We start from the raw sequence: 18179 nt of genomic DNA, 5'->3' as shown, positions 1-18179 counted from the left end.
TTACTGGCATAGCTGGGTACCAGGACGATAGTTGACATAGCGGATCCGAGAATGGGACGGGTAATGGGTAGTAGCGAGGTGGGTAAACATACCTTGCTTGGGGTAGAATGTGGTTTCCTTGCCAGAGGAATGAGATATTGGAGAACCTAAAGGGAAATGATGGTGGGATGCAAGTTGGAACTGGAATTGAGCTTGACTTACTGTGAACAAAATACGCCTGTATAATCGGGGTGGTTGTTCTTGAGGCTGGTCTATGAATAGGTAACCTGAGGACATAGTTGTTAGAATCCTGACCCTACGATGGTGGGTACAAGATTCATAGGACATAAATCAAATATCCCTATAAGTGAGTAGGGTGAGGATCCTAGGCCATTACCAGAGACCATGGGGAGTGTTTAACCAATACTGCGACAATAATGGGGGATAGGCAGAGTCATGAGTGACCGCTAATTGGTCCTGTGACTTCTTTAGCTAAAATACATATAGGGGGATATGGAATACCAAGCTATGATGGCAGTTTTGAGCTATCCCGGTAGGACTTAGAATATTTAATTATGGTCGTGCCAGCATGGGAAGGAGGGTGTATGTGTGGGGAATTAAGGATCCCCGGGCGTGGGCCTGTGTACGGCCTGGCGGAGGAATTGCGTGCCAGCGTTGGCTGATGTAACATAGAACAGTTAGAGTGGAGTTGCTGTAGGTTTAGTGATACAAGGGTCGGTTAGGATGATGAACTTGCTTGAGTAGAATATAGCAGCAATGAGTAAATAACCTTTAGTGCATAATACGTGATTATTTTGAGTCAGGGGGAACATATGATGGTATGGTAAAGCCTGGTAAACTAGAGTTTGTCCCAGGGAACATGACGATACATATGAACATAGGAGTGTGGCGTGTTACAAAAAAGGTTTAGCGAATAGGTGATCGTCCTCCAAATAAGTAATATACCTATCGTGGGAGCAAGTATACAGATTGGCCATAACACATGGTAACAAATGTGAACGTGATGACTGCCTCAGAACAGTACCAAGTCCATGAGTGATAGAATAAGACATATGCGATATATGATGGTAATGCTATATATGTAGTGAATATTAAATGCTTACCAGAGCTGAATTAGTAATGGGAAACTGACAATATCCGTGCACAATCGTAAATAATAACAAGAAACATAGCAAACATAACAGAACTACAGGGGGCATGTAAGGATAACTAGTAGCAGGCTAAAGAACCTGGACATTTCATTTATCAGGGAACAGTGTAAAACTAACGAATTGGTACTATGATTGTGGTGGCCGCTAGATGGAAGCATGTAACAGATAGACTGGAAACTAGTTCGGTAGAAATTTGCCGAAAATAAACTAGCGAATAGGAATGGAACAAAGAGCAGGTAGGAGTAGGCGAACTGACTTAAGTCCTGAGCGGGAAAAAGTCCAGAATAGACGGTATGTAAAAACGTAAACGTGTGAACAATTGTGTGTTCATGGATTTGGCCCATACAGGCAGACTCACGGTTCGTGGATTTGACTGGTACAGGAAACAAACGAGAGGTCAGCTATGTGGCTGGAAAGTACCCAGACTTGGTGGACACGGAGGTTTGGTCCAGGAAAAGGCCCGGGAAGGCGGTAAGGGGTCTCATAGCGCCGACGGGAACGAACGGCCAGTTCTGGAGAGGAGGTGAGTAGTCTCTGACTGCGTGTGGCTGGAACAGCGTGATGGGAGTTGTTGGAGCAGGGAGAACTTGGTCCGATCGGCGTGGGAGTCTCTGACTGCATGTAGCTGGAACAGCGTGATGGGAGTTGTTGGAGCAGGGAGAACTTGGTCCAATCGGCTTGGGAGACTTTGACCGCATGTGGCTGAAACAGCGTGATGGGAGTGGTTGGACCAGGGAGAACTTGGTCCAATCATCGTGGGAGTCTCTTTGTGGCTGGAACTGCATGATGGGAGTTGTTGGAGCAGGGAGAACTTGGTCCGATCGTCCTGGGAGTCTCTGACCGCATGTGGCTGGAACCGCAGGATGGGAGTTGTTGGAGCAGGAAGAACTTGGTCCGATCGTCCTGGGAGTCTCTGACCGCATGCGGCTAGAACAGAGTGATGGGAGTTGTTGGAGCAGGGAGAACTTGGACCAATCGGCGTGGGAGTCTCTGACCGCATGTGGCTGGAACAGCCGGATGGGAGTTGTTGGAGCAGGGAAAAACTTGGTCCGATCGGCATGGGAGCCACAGTAGGCCCAGACCAGCTTGTTTGGAGTTTTAGGCAGTCTGTGTTGATGACCTTTGAACCGGAAGTAGTCATGAACCAGGCAGCATCAGCCCTGTGGTGTAGGGGGCCTGAGTTTAAATAGCCGGGTAACCCCTCCCACAACTTCAGGCTACGCCTTCCAAAATATATATATATATATATAATATATATACACACATATACACACACACACACATATGTATATAAAGTTTTATAAAACTTTTGTTTCTCAGATAAACGGAAAAAAGTTTGGAGATGAAACATTTGAGGTGTCTTAAAGGGACACTCCAGGCACCCAGACCACTTCTGCCCATTGGAGTGGTCTGGGTGCAAACTCCCACTACTCCTAACCCTGCAAGTGTAATTATTGCAGTTTTCTATAAACTGCAATAATTACCTTGCAGAGTTAACTCCACTCTAGTGGCTGTCTACTAGACAGCCACTAGAGGGAACTTCCTGGATTATAGCACAGATTATCTGTGAGGACCTCCAGCGCCGCTCATTTCCCCATAGGAAAGCATTGAAAGTCTTTTTCAATGCTTTCCTATGGGGAGCGCTAATGCGCATGCGCGGCAATTAGGTCTCCCCGGCCGGTGGGCAGGATCAGTCTCGCCCACCGGCCGACGCAATGCAGAGGAGGAGCGGCGCGGAGGAGGAGACAGCGACGAGGGACATCGTCGCTGCCTCAGGTAAGTGACTGAAGGGGTTTTCACCCCTTAACCCCTTAAGGACACATGACATGTGGGACATGTCATGATTCCCTTTTATTCCAGAAGTTTGGTCCTTAAGGGGTTAAGCAACCAGGGATTGGGGGGTGGGAGGGAGAGGGAACCTGCAGTGCCAGGAAAACGGATTGTTTTCCTGGCACTGGAGATTCCCTTTAATTGTGTACACACATATATATATATATATATATATAATCCGAATATATATACACACGTAAAAACCAGATAAAATTTGTATCTTGTAATACCTTTTTTATTGAACTAACAGAATTTTTTCATGACAAGCTTTTGGGAGAACTCCCTTTCTGATGTCTTATGCATTTCTAAAGCATTTAGACATGTGAAAGGGAGAAGGGAGGTTCTCCCTTCTGTTAGTCCAATAAAAAAGGTATTACAAGATACAAATTTGATCTGTTTTTTACATTACATAACTGGACTAATATGACTTCAATCTCTACATACACATATATATATATATATACACACACATATATATATCTAAATATATATATATATATATATATATATATATATATATATATACACACATACATACCCACACATATAAAGATAGTGAAAAAGGCTTGCACTCACTGTCTTTTTCCTTTGTAAAAGATTCCTTTATTTCATTCCTTGTTAAAATATAATCAACGTTTCAGCCATCGTTCGTGACTTTCATCAGGATCAATTCAGCACCTGGTGTTGATCCTGATGAAAGCCACGAACGATGGCTGAAACGTTGATTATATTTTAACAAGGAATGAAATAAAGGAATCTTTTACAAAGGAAAGACAGTGAGTGCAAGCCTTTGTCACTATCTTTATTATAACCTATGGTAGTGGCTAGAATGCACCTGGCATTTGGAAAATTTTTAAAAATTTTAAAAGTGTGTGCGCAAGGACAAGAGGAATATTATATATACACACACACACACACATCAGAGGGCCCCTGCATTCGATGCTCCCGGTCTTTTAATGCTCCGGTGCTGTCTACAACCAAATTGTATATGACACCAGTAGAGAGCACTCAGGAGTCTTTCAAAGTAAATTTCATCTGTTACTTTATTGAGCAATTACAATTCACACAACGTTCAAGTCGACGTTTCAGTCTGTAAAATACTTTCTTCAAGACAATTGTGTATGTGATATGGGTACCTTATATACAAAAAATGCAGTGATCCTATTTGAGGGTGAACAAGTGAAAGGTAACAACAGATCAGAGTGATGTCATTAATGACGTAAACATGTTTGAATTACGTGGTAAATTTACATTAACCCTATGTGTAACCAGTATGTGAAATATACTCTCGTGTAGATACGTCAAAAAGTAATGAAAGATAAATAATATATACACACACACACACACACACACACACAAGATGCAATCTAGTGGAACTTGAACAAATAGGATAGATTACATCACAAGATAGGCTACAGAGCTGCATTGATTCCCACTGGTTAGAGGTTGGAAGACAATAAAATTACATTTTGGCACAATAAGTTACCAGGGTCATAACGTCTCATAGCTGTAAGCAGCAGGGTGTGTGATAGAAATCCAATGAATGACCCACACAGCACATGTTCATAGATAAGATTATTAATAACTTTCTGATGGATTGCAAAGGTCTCAAAATGATGAGTAAGCAAGTGTCGACAATCTGAAAATGAAAGATTTTGAAGGCTAAGCATGACAAGTTGGTAAGCAAAACCAGTGCTATAGTACTCCACAATGTAGTAAAAAAAAGCATTGTAACAGCACTGAACTGCATTTAATTAGTAAACCGTTACTATCAGTCATCTGTTTAGCACACTTTGGTTGCCAACAAAGCAATGCTTTTTTATCAAAGACTCGTACATCATCTTAGTTGTAAGGCACACTGCTGCAAAAAGCAAGACAGCATACTTTTATTATCCAATTTACTGAAATAAATGAATGTGTAAATACTAACCGCAGCCAAGATATAAAGTAGCCACATTTTGATACAATGGAATGGTTATGTCTAAGAAATGGTAATGTTTATATGATCTGAAAATAGCAGCTGTATTAGCCGTAGAGGGAAAGCTAATTATCTAAAATAACTTGGCTCACATTTTTATGAGGTGAAAATAGCATTCTTCAGTAGATAAACTATTTAAATAAAGACTACATATTGCAATGTAATTAGTGAAAATTTTAGCTTGGTTTCTCTATAAAGTCGAGGAGCATTTATAAACAAAGTCTTAGTGTCAGGAAGATAAAACCCCACTGGAGGGTGTTTTTTCTTTAATTTCGACAACCTGGCTTTGTGAACTGCTAGATAAAGTTCTGCATGTAGCGAGATATATGGATAATATATAGAAAATTTACTTTCCACACTCCACTAAACAATACAGTAAAAACCACAGGCCCATGTAACTGCCCCCAGACAAGACACTAAGATTTTCCTACTCCAAAGTCTTCAAATTAAAGTTTATAGTGTCTATTGCATTACCAAAGTGAATGTAGACTTCTTGAGGAGAAGCCAAAGGGAACAGAGACATGCGAGGGAGCTCTGCATAGAGTCATTTCGCAATAGCTCCTAGTCCCCTTCCTGAACCCTCAAACCCATCACCCAGACAGGGGAGGATCGGTGGACACCTCCTACAATACCACTCCAAACTCATGAAAACAGTCCTATCAATTGGGCTCATCAACTGCTGCACAAAATGTTGTTTCCTCAATTGGCCTCACCTGAAGTGAAGTGAGATTCTACGCTTCATCAGATTCTATGAACTGGTGGCCTCCAGGAAATTCCGGTGCCTCCTTAATATTTCCTGCTTGCCGGGGTTAAAGTTCCTGTTTCTTTGCACTCTACCACTGTGTTTTTTTCCTCTGTTGAACGGCTTGGTAGTCGTTCGACAAGTCCAGACCCCTTTGCGCTCCCCATTGGCTGGGACATAGGGAACAGGCAAATCCATACCTTGGTGCAGGGCTTAACAAATTTGCTTGGAAACCGGGTGCCTAGATTTTTCAACATCAAAAATACAATTCATTAACCCCTTAAGGACCAAACTTCTGGAATAAAATGGAATAATGACGTGTCACACACGTCATGTGTCCTTAAGGGGTTAAGGGACACCATAGTCACCAGAACCACTACAGCTTAATGTAATTGTTCAGGTATCTATAACCTGCCCCTGTACGCTTTTCAATGTAAACAATGTCTTTTCAGAGAAAAGGTAGTGTTTACATTGCTGCTTAGTAACACCTCTAGTGACAGTCACTCAGATGGCCTACGTTCAGCGTCTCAACGCTCCGCATGAAGGTGCTTAATGCTCTCCATAGAGATGCACTGAGGAAAAGCTGATTGGCACAGCGTGGCATTTTGCATAGTCCATAGGAAAGCATTGGCTTGGTGGAGATCATAAAGATTGATGATTTCAACCATAGGGCCAGCTGCAGCGAGATCGGCACGGTATGGGAAAATAGTGGAGGGAGGCCAGTCACCTAAACAGACACACTCACTGACATACACACATTTGCTTATTTAACTCACACTAACACACACACACACACACACACTCACTGATTTGATATATACACTGATACTTCAACACTCACACACACAAATTATTTTTTATTTTAATGTGTCCACCCAGCCTCCATAACTTTGGGAGAGCTGGAGTGGATTATTTCCCTGGGATCCAGTGGGGCTGCTGTCATCTCCCAGCTCTGCTCCCTAGAGCTCTGTTTAGTGATGCCAGGGCAGGAGTGAAGTCATATTCTGACTTCCGGCATCACTAGAGGGCGTGCGAGGGAGCAGAACAGGGACATTGCCGCTCCCTTGCCGCGTATTCTCTCCATGAGCAGGCCATCCACCTGCACTCGGTCTAAGTCAGTCGGCCAGCTCGGGGGCTGAAACCCAGACACCAGGACTAAAATCCTAGTCGCCACCGCAACCTGGTGCCTGGGATTTGTCAAGCACTGCCTTAGTGATCCATTTATCAGCTTGTAATGATGATCCGGGGTGATGGCTCACCTATCAGAATCAACACATGTGTCAGTCTCCCATCATGAACCTAAATTAATGCCCTGGAACATAAATGGTTTAAACACTCCCCTTAAATGCAAACTAATATTGTCCCAACAAATATACTCTTTACGGAGTGTTCCTTCAAGAAACCCATTGTAAAACAAACTAGCTATCTGGTGCATACAGAACACTGAGGTGAGAAATTAAACAGACACACCTAGAGCCCACAACACCTCATCTAGAATAGAATAGATGTCTAAGGTACCACAAGTAGACCCAGGAGCATGCCTATCTAGTACCATGGACCTCTATGATCATTACTGCTCAATGACAGACTTCGAAATTAACTGGTCCAAGTCAATAGCCCTGAGGTTAGGCCTGGTCTCTTTAATACGTTTAAGGTCACTATATTGTGGAAAACCTCGAATTTCAAATATCTGGGAGTATTAATTCCAAAAAACATTTCCATCTTGTATTGCATTAATAAGACCCCACTTTTAGTTGAGGTAAGAGATCTACTCTCTCGTTGGGCACATCTTCCTTTTTCCATATCGAGAAGAGCGACTCTTTTAAAACCAATCATAGCGCCCAAGCTTCTATATCCTCTACATGCACTACCCATACGTCTCAGGCTCAGCTGAGCAGATGCTTAATCAGCTGTTCTCTAGGTTCCTCTCGCAACAAAAACACCAGAGAAGTGTACTTCACTAACTGGCCAAACCCAGGAGCCACATGAAAATCCTTTGCTAACATCTACTACGAAAGAGTTGAAATTGGAGACACAATTACTAGGGCTGCATTGGCAATATATCAAGATTGATCACCTTCTTGCACAAATTTTTCCAGACCTTGAAGACACATATGCATATCATTCCAAGGAGGCTGCAGGCCATACTAGAATACATGATTTTCTGAATGAAAACAATATAGATTAATACGCCTTTTTTTCCAACAAAACAAACACAAAGTTGATGACCTTGATGTTCCCTTCTTTGCATACCTGAAGATGCACAGCCATTAGCACTATCTTTCAGCACTTAATCAACACAGACTGGGACCATTTAATAGATTATTTACTTATCAAACCAATCCATTCTTCTTAATTAGCTCACTTTATTCTCTAATCTGGCCCCACTTGTACCCCTCAACAATGCAGTTGGATATGTCTCGACATTTAGCCAATTTCCCTCGATTAACCTATGAGATACCAGTAGCATCCACTGTCAAACTACTCAAATTAGTCCCATCAGACTCTTAATTCACCTGAAGATCTCACATCTTGCCTACTATTCTCCTCAAAAAACGAATTTTCTTTAGAAATTAGTAACTTGACCAACTGTTTAAAGTGCAGGATTGACGGGCAGACCTCTATCACTGCTTCTGGGGTTCTTTGGTTCTAAGGGCATTCTTGGGGCAAGTGAGAAATTACATATCTTAACAATTGGGTAAACCATTTTGTAATTTTCCGCTACTGGTGCTGGAGGTCTCAGCTGAGAATTTGGGACAAGTTTGGGAAACAGTTCATAAAATCTTGGCTGCAACACATAAATGTATATTACACCACTAGATCCGTACCTCCCCAGCTGTCACTGCTCTACACGGAAATGTCCTATCTAAAATGGATTGGATTGAAACCTCACTAAGTAAAAGCACTTTGACAAAAACGTTTCTTCTCACATGGCAAGCCTACGTTAACGCTTAGATAAAGCAACCCAATCCATAATGAAAGCTATTTTTGATTTCACGGATTGGTACCTTACTACAGTGATAACGGGCCAACTCCCCATAGCATAACAAATTAATCATCTCAGTGTGGGACCACACTGAGCCACCCCCACAGGTAATATTTTAACTTTATCTCATCAAAGTCAAATATTTAATTTACTATGCCTTTCACGTATGACATATGAAAGAGAGTATACTTAGTTCTGTTTTGTTGTAATTAAATTTTATGTTTTATTTCAATAATAGAAAATGTTGTAGTGTAACGGATCCCCTATAGTCCAGCTGAGTATATCTGTTAGTAGTCTCCCGAATCCCAAGTGCTGCAGTGATTAGAGCTCTCCAATCCCCCAAACATGAGCCTAGACTTCATGAAGGGGCAAAATGAATGTGTTTAATGGGAGCCACACAAGGCTTTTTATGTAACTCCCCATGCAAGGGGTTTCCATAAACATATTCCAGGGGCATTCCCCGCTGGACCTGAGAGGAGACTAGTTACAAGCAAACATTCCACACATTCCTCCCCTGTGCTGGAGAGATACTTACCTGAGCACACGAACATATAATTACATCATCTCTCAGGTACAGAAACATACAATCTAACAAAACCCCAAAACATATGAAAACCCAACAAAAGTCACATCTCCTGATAGCCCCGGTCTGGGTGACCAACATTTCTAAAAATCACCCAGATCGGTTCAGGGGTTCGGGATTTTCATGGAAGTCACATTTTTGAACGACCGTGCACATGGTCCTATGCCCAAAACTGTTCCATGAAATCAGGGCTAACGGTCGGTCTGGTTTGGTAGTTTTTAATACCAAATGGTAGGCAAGTAAAACACAAAGTTTTTGAAAGGTTCCTGGACTGGGGATAAGCACCGCACAAGTAAGGAACTCCTTATCTTGTGTAGTATTAGACTGTTATTGTATAAATAACGTTGATACGGTTTGATGTACCCTACTGACTCACGATAATAAAAGAGTTTAAACTACTAAGGTAAATGTATGTCTGACATAATCATTAAGACATATGCAAGCGAAAACACTATAATTTTATTTACTAAACCTTAATTTTCTATAGTAAATTGTTCACATTTAGCTCAGTTTTCTTCAGTTAAGGGAACACTATAGTCTCCTAAACTACTTTAGCTAAATAAAGCAGTTTTAGTGTATAGATCATTCCCCTGCAATTTCACTGCTCAATTCACTGTCATTTAGGATTTAAATCACTTTGCTTCTGTTTATGCAGCCCTAGCCTCACCTCCCCTGGCTATGATCGACAGAGCCTGCATGAAAAAAAACTGGTTTCACTTTCAAACAGATGTAATTTACCTTAAATAATTGTATCTCAATCTCTAAATTGAACTTTAATCACATACAGGAGACTCTTGCAGGGTCTAGCAAGCTATTAACATAGCAGGGGATAAGAAAATCTCAATTAAACGGAACTTGCAATAAAGAAAGCCTAAACACCAAAACTGCTTCATTAAGCTAAAGTTGTTCAGGTGACTATAGTGTCCCTTTAAGCTGATGACATTCATAAGGTTCACTTCAAACTGAGCCAAATAGGTCTCAGTATATTTTATATGGATCTCAAGGGGACAGTGTGAATTGTTTGAAAGCAGCTGCAGCAGCGTAGCAGGAATTTATTTCAAGATCTTGAAAAAGACCCATGTAGGGGTCGAAACGTCGATCGGGACATGTTTGTCACTTTTGGCCTTTATGCAATAAATAACTCTAATTATCTCTTCAAAAAGACCAGTGAGTGCACCAATTTTTTTGAGATTTATATATATAAATAAATAAATATATATATAAATATATATATAAATATATATATATATATATATATATATATATATAAATATATATATATAAATATATAAATATATATATATATATATATGCACACACACACACGAAGCTTAAAAATAAACTCATTCAGGTAGGCAAATTTAGAATATTATATGTAACGCTAATCTAATTATAGTATGCAACATGCCAATTTGTATGCTCCTATAATGCACTTACTTCACCCCATTAAAAGAAGCATGTGCAGTTATCTTTTGTTGCAAGAAACATATTGCCTGTATGACATTGTATGAAGACAAAAGGCAGCATCTGTGCACCAAAACCACTACATTTAAATGTAGTGTTTTTGGTCCTTAGACTGTCCTGTTAATATTTTGGATGCATTTCTTTAGGAGATTGTGGAACACTCCAGAATAATATTTTATTACAACTTTGCAAACCAATTTGTGTATGTTAACTGTGCTATCAATGACTCTTTCACAAAAGTGTACAAGACAGAAATTACAATTTCTCAAATTGTTATCCTTAGTATGCCCTTGTTTCCAGTTTCCTACTTTTTTATGTAGTATGATCTAAGACTAGTAGGCAATCCATGGCCTTTAACATTTATTTCATGTGGTTTCTGTTCTCATTCCTTTGTGATAACTATCAGGAGAGTTATTCACATCATACAGTTTCTCATACAGTGTATATTCAAACAAAAGACGTTCTGTGCTGCAGTCTGCAAATTTTTATTCCGTCACATTCAGGACGTAAATAATGGCTAGTTAATTCACTATCGTTATAGTATCCACTGCAGCTTAATTTTGAGATAAGTACTTGCTTGTAGGAAGTCACCATCAATTTCCAGGTCAATTCTATGTGAGATCTCATTAACAGGATTGCAGTTTTAAGCTAGGGTAAACACGTATCAATGCTATGCATTGCCAGTGTAAATAATATAATTACTATACCTACCTTAGCCTTGGTCGAAGACCTTTTACCACCAAACTTTCCAGCACCGACAACAAACACAGAAAACTGGTTGTAGCATATAAGTTCCTTCCCACTGTATGTGTGTACTAAAGGACATTAAAAAATAGGAGAATTTCTTATTCTTAATAAGACAATACTAATTTACCTACATTTAAGACAACATACAAAACAACACATGCTGTTAATAAGTTTGTAAACACAAAGTAAAAAAAAAAAATAAGATACACACACATACATATATATATATATATATATATATATATATATATATATATATTTACTTTGGCACTACAATTGTAAGTCAGAACACATTTCTCTACTTGTCTCAATGGGCATCTTTAACAAAATGCAACAAAGTCTTGTTAGCTGGATTACTGCTTTGCAAAGGTAGTATCCTTTCAGTTTCGAAAATAGTAATGGCCTTTCACCTTGCTTCCTTGAGCTTCTCGCAAATCAAGGTGAAAGGTCAATGTAGGACCCCGCCTGAGGGGTGGGGCAGGGGGTCTGCCTTGACGTTCATTTGTTTAAATATACATAGGAATTTAGGAGAGAGCGCAGGTAACTTTTTTTTCCTTTGGTTTTTACAGTATGTATTGGGGCTGATGTGTACTGTGGTCGTTGCTGCCGCCCGGGAGTGAGCGCAGGACTTTACTTTTTTTGTATTAGAAAATGGTAATGCCTAAAAAGCAATTATTGTGTCCACGGTGAGTGCTCCACTTTTTTTTTTTTTTTTTTTAATTCTTTATTTTTGTTGTGCACATTATGGATAACATCCAACATAATATACCGCTGTGCCCCAACAGCTGCAGCGGGGTTGACTAACATAAAACATTTGTATGGATTAAACAAATATAACGACAATTGTTTTGGACTTTTTTTTTTTTTTTAAAAACAATTTGAACATGTGTGTTGTGTGTTTGGGATGTGTAATTAGATGTGAGCGTGAGGCTTGTAATAGTGAGTTGTGAGGTGTTTTATTTGGAGTGGTGTGAAGTATGGGTCTGGTCGGGCCGTTCTTTGTGGAGCTATCGCGTGTATAGTGGTTGTTGCTGGTGTGTGAAATGGCCCTCTGTAGGTATTGCCCCTTACCAAGAGGGTGGCGGGGTGGCGGGGGGGTGGGGGGGGAGAAGAGAGCTGGCCCGGTTTCTTTGTATTGGGGGTCGAGGGGTGATGGGACCTCCTTGGAGGCCTCTCGTGTGTGTGACTCTGTATCATGTAAGCAATAACTGTGGGCAACATAAAACAAGTTCTGGAATAACATGTAGCTAGCAGGTTTTCAGTTCCCTGGGTGTTCAGGTCCCTAAATGCGTGGTCGGTCTAGCGGCTGGTTCGAACGGGACCACTCGGGAGGGGTTACAGCTGCGGGTGTTTGCCCATCCTTCATCTGTCGTCGCTTGGGACGGTAGGCCCAGTGCCATGAGGAAGGTCGGGGCGTCATCCGGCGACGAGATTTTGTGTACTGTCCCTTTGTGATTCAACACCAGTAGTCTGGGGGACATCCAGCGGTATTTGATACCAGCTGTTCTCAATTGGCTTGTAAGAGGTTGAAGGGATCTCCGCCACTGCAGGGTGGACCTCATGAGGTCTTGATAGAAGGTAAGGCTAGCGCCTTCGAAGATGAGTGGGGTCCTGTCCTGCAGTGCTGACCAGATAGATATTTTGTCGTGGGAGTGTGAGAATCGGACTATGGCATCCTGTACAGCCGATGCTGGGGCTCTGCTGGGCTTGGGTAGGCGGTATGTCCCGTCCAAGGTGACTTTTTTGGCTTGTGCAGCCAGTAGGATGGTGGCCACCAGTCTTCTCAGATAGTGGGGGAGTTCTTCTGGGGTCACTGTGTCTGGAATGCCCCTTATTTTGAGATGATTCCTCCTGGACCTGTCATCCAGTGTGGCTTGGTGCAGGGAGAGTGCTTGTTGCATGGTTTGCAGGTGTTGGATAGTGTCTTGTACCACGTTCATACCTTGTTTGAGGTCGGCAATATCCCCCTCTGCTGTTCGCACTCTGTCAGTGACTTTTTGTATGTCTGCCTGTATTGCTGCCACGTTGGACGCCAGTAAGTGTTTGATTTCTCCCACCAGATTTTGGAAGTCCCGCTGGGTGACCGGAGCAGGTCCTTCCCCTGCAGCTGGTGTGGGGAGCCCAGTGTGTGGCTGTGAGTGTGGCATTGTTGGTGGGGGGCCCTTCGGGATCTCTGCAGACCCGTTGTACCCCGGCGGCGCCATTTTAGATGGTTGCTGTTGTTGGGGCATAGTCTCTGAGGTCTGCGGGGGTGATTTTGGTGACTTACGTCCCATCTCGGCGGGTGTTGCAGCTTGCGGTGCCGGCCTCTCCCCAGACGTACCCGGCTGCGTGTAGGCGCCAAACAGTGCCGCCAGGTCCAGGCTTTGAGTGGTGAGGTAGGCCCCGGTTTTTCGTTTTTTCCTGGGCGTTTTGGCCGCCTGGAAGAACGGCATATGGTGTGTCGGGGTTGTGTCCTCTGCGCTTTCGGGTGAGTTTCTTTTGAGTGTGGGTGTTTTGGCTTATTTTGAGGGTTTTTTTGGCGTCCGCTCCGGTTTAGGCGCAGGCTCCGCCCCCCGAGTGCTCCACTTTTACAACGTTGAATAAACCTCAATCTATTTGTAAAATGGAAGACACTGTAATATTATCCTATTACATTAACTGACCCCTGTGAAATAATCTGAATTAAATCATGTAATTTTTGATAAAATGTGTTTGTTTGGTCACTGTATAGTGTTCGCTTATCATTTGTGTTGGTAACTATGCGTGTTGTATACACTGTAATCAATATATGTTCTTTGATGAAACCATATTTCACTCTCTCAGGGATCCAGCAATTTGTTAATGACATGACAGAGAGGCTGAAAACAAATGTACATTGGATGGAAATATTCATTAAAACAGACTGATAAAACCTACATTGACATTTGTGAACGTGTGTGAATATCTGTTTTGAGACAGGATTAACTTTCATTACAATAAACTGTTGTGTCATTATACATACAAGAAAATCTGTGAATGCATATATTGAGACAGAATGAATATCCCATTTCAAGTTACAGTCTATCAATGTTGGCTTCTGCATTACAATGTATATGCTTGCTCAGCAGTCAGCTATTCCTAAAACCAAACTTGGTTAGATGTAAATAATGATCTTAGTAACTGGCTTATGTTTTAGGTGTCGTTAGCAATACATTGTTAAAATGGAAAGTTGAATGAGGACATGTAAGGTGATGTAGATGGAAAAACAATAAACAACTACCGTATTTATCGGCGTATAACACGCCCCGGCGTATAACACGCACCTCATTTCCAGAAGGAAATTCCAGGAAATTTCCACCTCTCCCATAGTATTCCCCCCCCTCATCCCATAGTGTTCCCCCCCCTTTCCATAGTAATCTCCCCCCCTCCCATAGTATTCTCTTCCCCCTCCCATAGTATTCCCCCCCATAATATTCTCTCCCCCCTCCCATAGTATTCTCCCCCCCCATAGTATTCTCCACCCCCCATAGTGTGCCCCCCCCCTCCCATAGTGTCCCCTAGTGCACTTTCCCTCTGTCCCATATTTACTTACCTGTCTTGAAGCGTGGGCCGGCTTCACAGCGCGCACCGCGGAACTGGAACTTAAATTTCAGGTTCCGGTTTCCGGCGGGACTGAAAGGAAGTGTGCACACAATAGTGTGCACACTTCCTTTCAGTCCCGCCGGAAACCGGAACCTGAAATTTAAGTTCCAGTACCGGCGGGACTGAAAGGAAGTGTGCACACAATAGTGTGCACACTTCCTTTCAGTCCCCCTGGAAACCGGAACCTGAAATTTAAGTTCCAGTTCCGCGGTGCGCGCTGTGAAGCCGGCCCACGCTTCAAGACAGGTAAGTAAATGTAGGATATCGGCGTATAACACGCACCCATGATTTTCTCCCTATTTTCAGGGAGAAAAAGTGCGTGTTATACGCCGATAAATACGGTATATATAACATGGCTCTTTCACAGATGCAGAGTAAATCAACATATTCATTAGCACAAGTTAGGATCATATAGTGTATACATTCTTTTTGCTTTCATTTTATTTGCAAAACAAAAATTAGAGCATAACTAGATTGATTCATCATGAATGCTTATTCACAGCTTGCAAAGGAAAACATTTTTTCTGCCCAAAAAAACATTTCGCCCATTTAATGTCTACTAATGGCCATAAAATGACAACACTACCCCTCCTTCCAAATAGTTAAAAAATGAATAAATAAATAAAAAGGCGCTTCAAATATTCTACCATTCCTGTAGTCAGGGAGGGGGTTAGGAGTGAGTTGTCTCATATGCCTGTTGGCATTAATAAACATTACAAACACCGTTTTAAAATACTTATTTTAGAAATATATAATTTAAGTCTACTATTATTACACGCGGTTGCCATTTTTACTAAGCTGCAGTTAGCAGTGCCATCAGAGTCACTACAAACACATATAATGGATGTGTGTCCTTTTTTTTTTTTATATTTGTCACACCTATTTCTATGAAGATTAAAAACTTTACTTTAAAAAGCAAATTTGCAAAATATGAAATTTTTATTTTTGACCAAAGAGCAAGCTACACACAAAACTGTAATTTAATCCTACATTTATGTGCTAGTTATGTATCCATTTGGCTCAAATAAATGTTATACTAACCTTTTTTCAAACAAAAAGTGCTTGGACTTTATGAGGCCTTAGGCGAAACTCAAACATGAGGCCCACTAACCCCAAAGTAAAAAAAAAAATAGAGTTGCAATACATGAACACTGCCACATATACACACTGATGCACTGTTTACCTGTGTATGTGCCTGAGAGTGTGTCTGCCTGAGAGTGTGTGTGAATGTATATCTCTTTGAGCATGTTTGCGTTTTTATCTAGTACCCTATGTGTAGGGTAGCTGCTTGAAGTGTGTTTGTGTATGGGGGGTCTGCCTGTGGCCTTTGTGCATTTTGTCTATGGCAAAGCTATGTTTCCTGACTGTGTGTGTATGATGAATGTCTTCAGCTGGTGACTGTGACAAGGTGAGTAAAGGGGTACCAATGGCAGGGAGAGTGTGACAGGACAAAGGGGGTAAATGGACAGGGGAGGGGGGGGGGGGTTGTGAGAGAGAATGAGGGAGTATGACATGGTTTGATGAGGAAGTGTGACAGGGCGAGTGGAGGTAAGTGTATCAGGGCAATTGTGGCATGGTAGGAGGGACGAGTGTGACAGGATTAAGAGGGGTTAATGTGACAGGGTGAGTGTTTTCAGAGTGAGGGCAGGTAAGTTTGGAGGGGGTGAGGTTAACAGGATTAGGAGTGGTTAATGTGAGTGTGGATGCCTGAAGAGGCTGACAGTGTGGGGGGTTGACGACAATGTAGAGAGGGATGACAATGTGTGGGGAGGTGACAGTGTGAGGTGATGCTAACAGTGTGTCTGGGGAGGCTGTGTGTGTAAGGGGGGCGATCCTGTGTGTGAGTAGGTGATGGTGTGAGGGTTGGGTGAATGTGAAAGGGAGGGGAGGAGGATGGAGAGAGGGAGAGGGGGAGGGGATGACGGTGAGAGGGGAGGGGGTGACGGTGAGAGGGGAGGGGGTGACGGTGAGAGGGGAGGGGGTGACGGTGAGAGGGGAGGGGGTGACGGTGAGAGGGGAGGGGGTGACGGTGTGAGGGGAGGGGGCGACGGTGTGAGGGAGGGGGCGACGGTGTGAGGGAGGGGGCGACGGTGTGAGGGAGGGGGCGACGTGTGAGGGAGGGGGCGACGTGTGAGGGAGGGGGCGACGTGTGAGGGAGGGAGCGACGTGTGAGGGAGGGGGCGACGTGTGAGGGAGGGGGCGACGTGTGAGGGAGGGGGCGACGTGTGAGGGAGGGGGCGACGTGTGAGGGAGGGGGCGACGTGTGAGGGAGGGGGCGACGTGTGAGGGAGGGGGCGACGTGTGAGGGAGGGGGCGACGTGTGAGGGAGGGGGCGACGTGTGAGGGAGGCGATGTGAGAGGGAGGCGATGTGAGAGGGGGGTGATGTGAGAGGGGGGTGATGTGAGAGGGGGTGATGTGAGAGGGGGTGATGTGAGAGGGGGTGATGTGAGAGGTGGGAGATGTGAGAGGTGGGAGATGTGAGAGGTGGGAGATGTGAGAGGTGGGAGATGTGAGAGGTGGGAGATGTGAGAGGGGGTGATGTGAGAGGGGGTGATGTGAGAGGGGGTGATGGTGAGGGAGGGGGGTGATGGTGAGGGAGGGGGGTGATGGTGAGGGAGGGGGGTGATGGTGAGGGAGGGGGGTGATGGCGAGGGAGGGGGGTGATATTGAGAGGTGGGAGATGTGAGAGGTGGGAGATGTGAGAGGGGGGAGATGTGAGAGGGGGGATGTGTGAGAGGGGGGATGTGTGAGAGGGGGGATGTGTGAGAGGGGGGATGTGTGAGAGGGGGGATGTGTGAGAGGGGGGATGTGTGAGAGGGGGGATGTGTGAGAGGGGGGATGTGTGAGAGGGGGGATGTGTGAGAGGGGGGATGTGTGAGAGGGGGGAGGTTAGTATTACCTTTATTCCCTGGTGGTCCAGTGGGCATTACACCGTAGAGCTGCCGACCATGAATCTCGTGAGACCATCAGAGTGTTGCCATGGTAACCCATAGCAACGCTCTGATTGGCCAGTTCTCTGCGAGACACATGGTCTGCAGCTCTGCTCACTGTGGAGCTGCAGACCGGTGTCTGCGGTGGCTGGCTGGGCAGCCAG

The 18179-nt window shown here is 43.4% G+C and overlaps 1 protein-coding gene across 1 annotated transcript in view; it reads right to left on the bottom strand.

The window, feature by feature from the left end:
• HSD17B4 (hydroxysteroid 17-beta dehydrogenase 4) overlaps positions 1 to 18179 on the bottom strand; it is a 223499-nt gene that overhangs the window by 64239 nt on the left and 141081 nt on the right. Inside the window, exon 16 of the mRNA XM_063454119.1 lies at positions 11446 to 11549. Within this exon, the coding sequence (XP_063310189.1) occupies positions 11446 to 11549 (104 nt within the window). The remainder of the gene's footprint in view (positions 1 to 11445; positions 11550 to 18179) is intronic.

This window comes from Pelobates fuscus, chromosome 5, assembly GCF_036172605.1.
Source record: "Pelobates fuscus isolate aPelFus1 chromosome 5, aPelFus1.pri, whole genome shotgun sequence".
In the NCBI taxonomy this organism is placed as follows: domain Eukaryota; kingdom Metazoa; phylum Chordata; class Amphibia; order Anura; family Pelobatidae; genus Pelobates; species Pelobates fuscus.
This window is presented reverse-complemented; position numbering and strand designations above follow the sequence as displayed.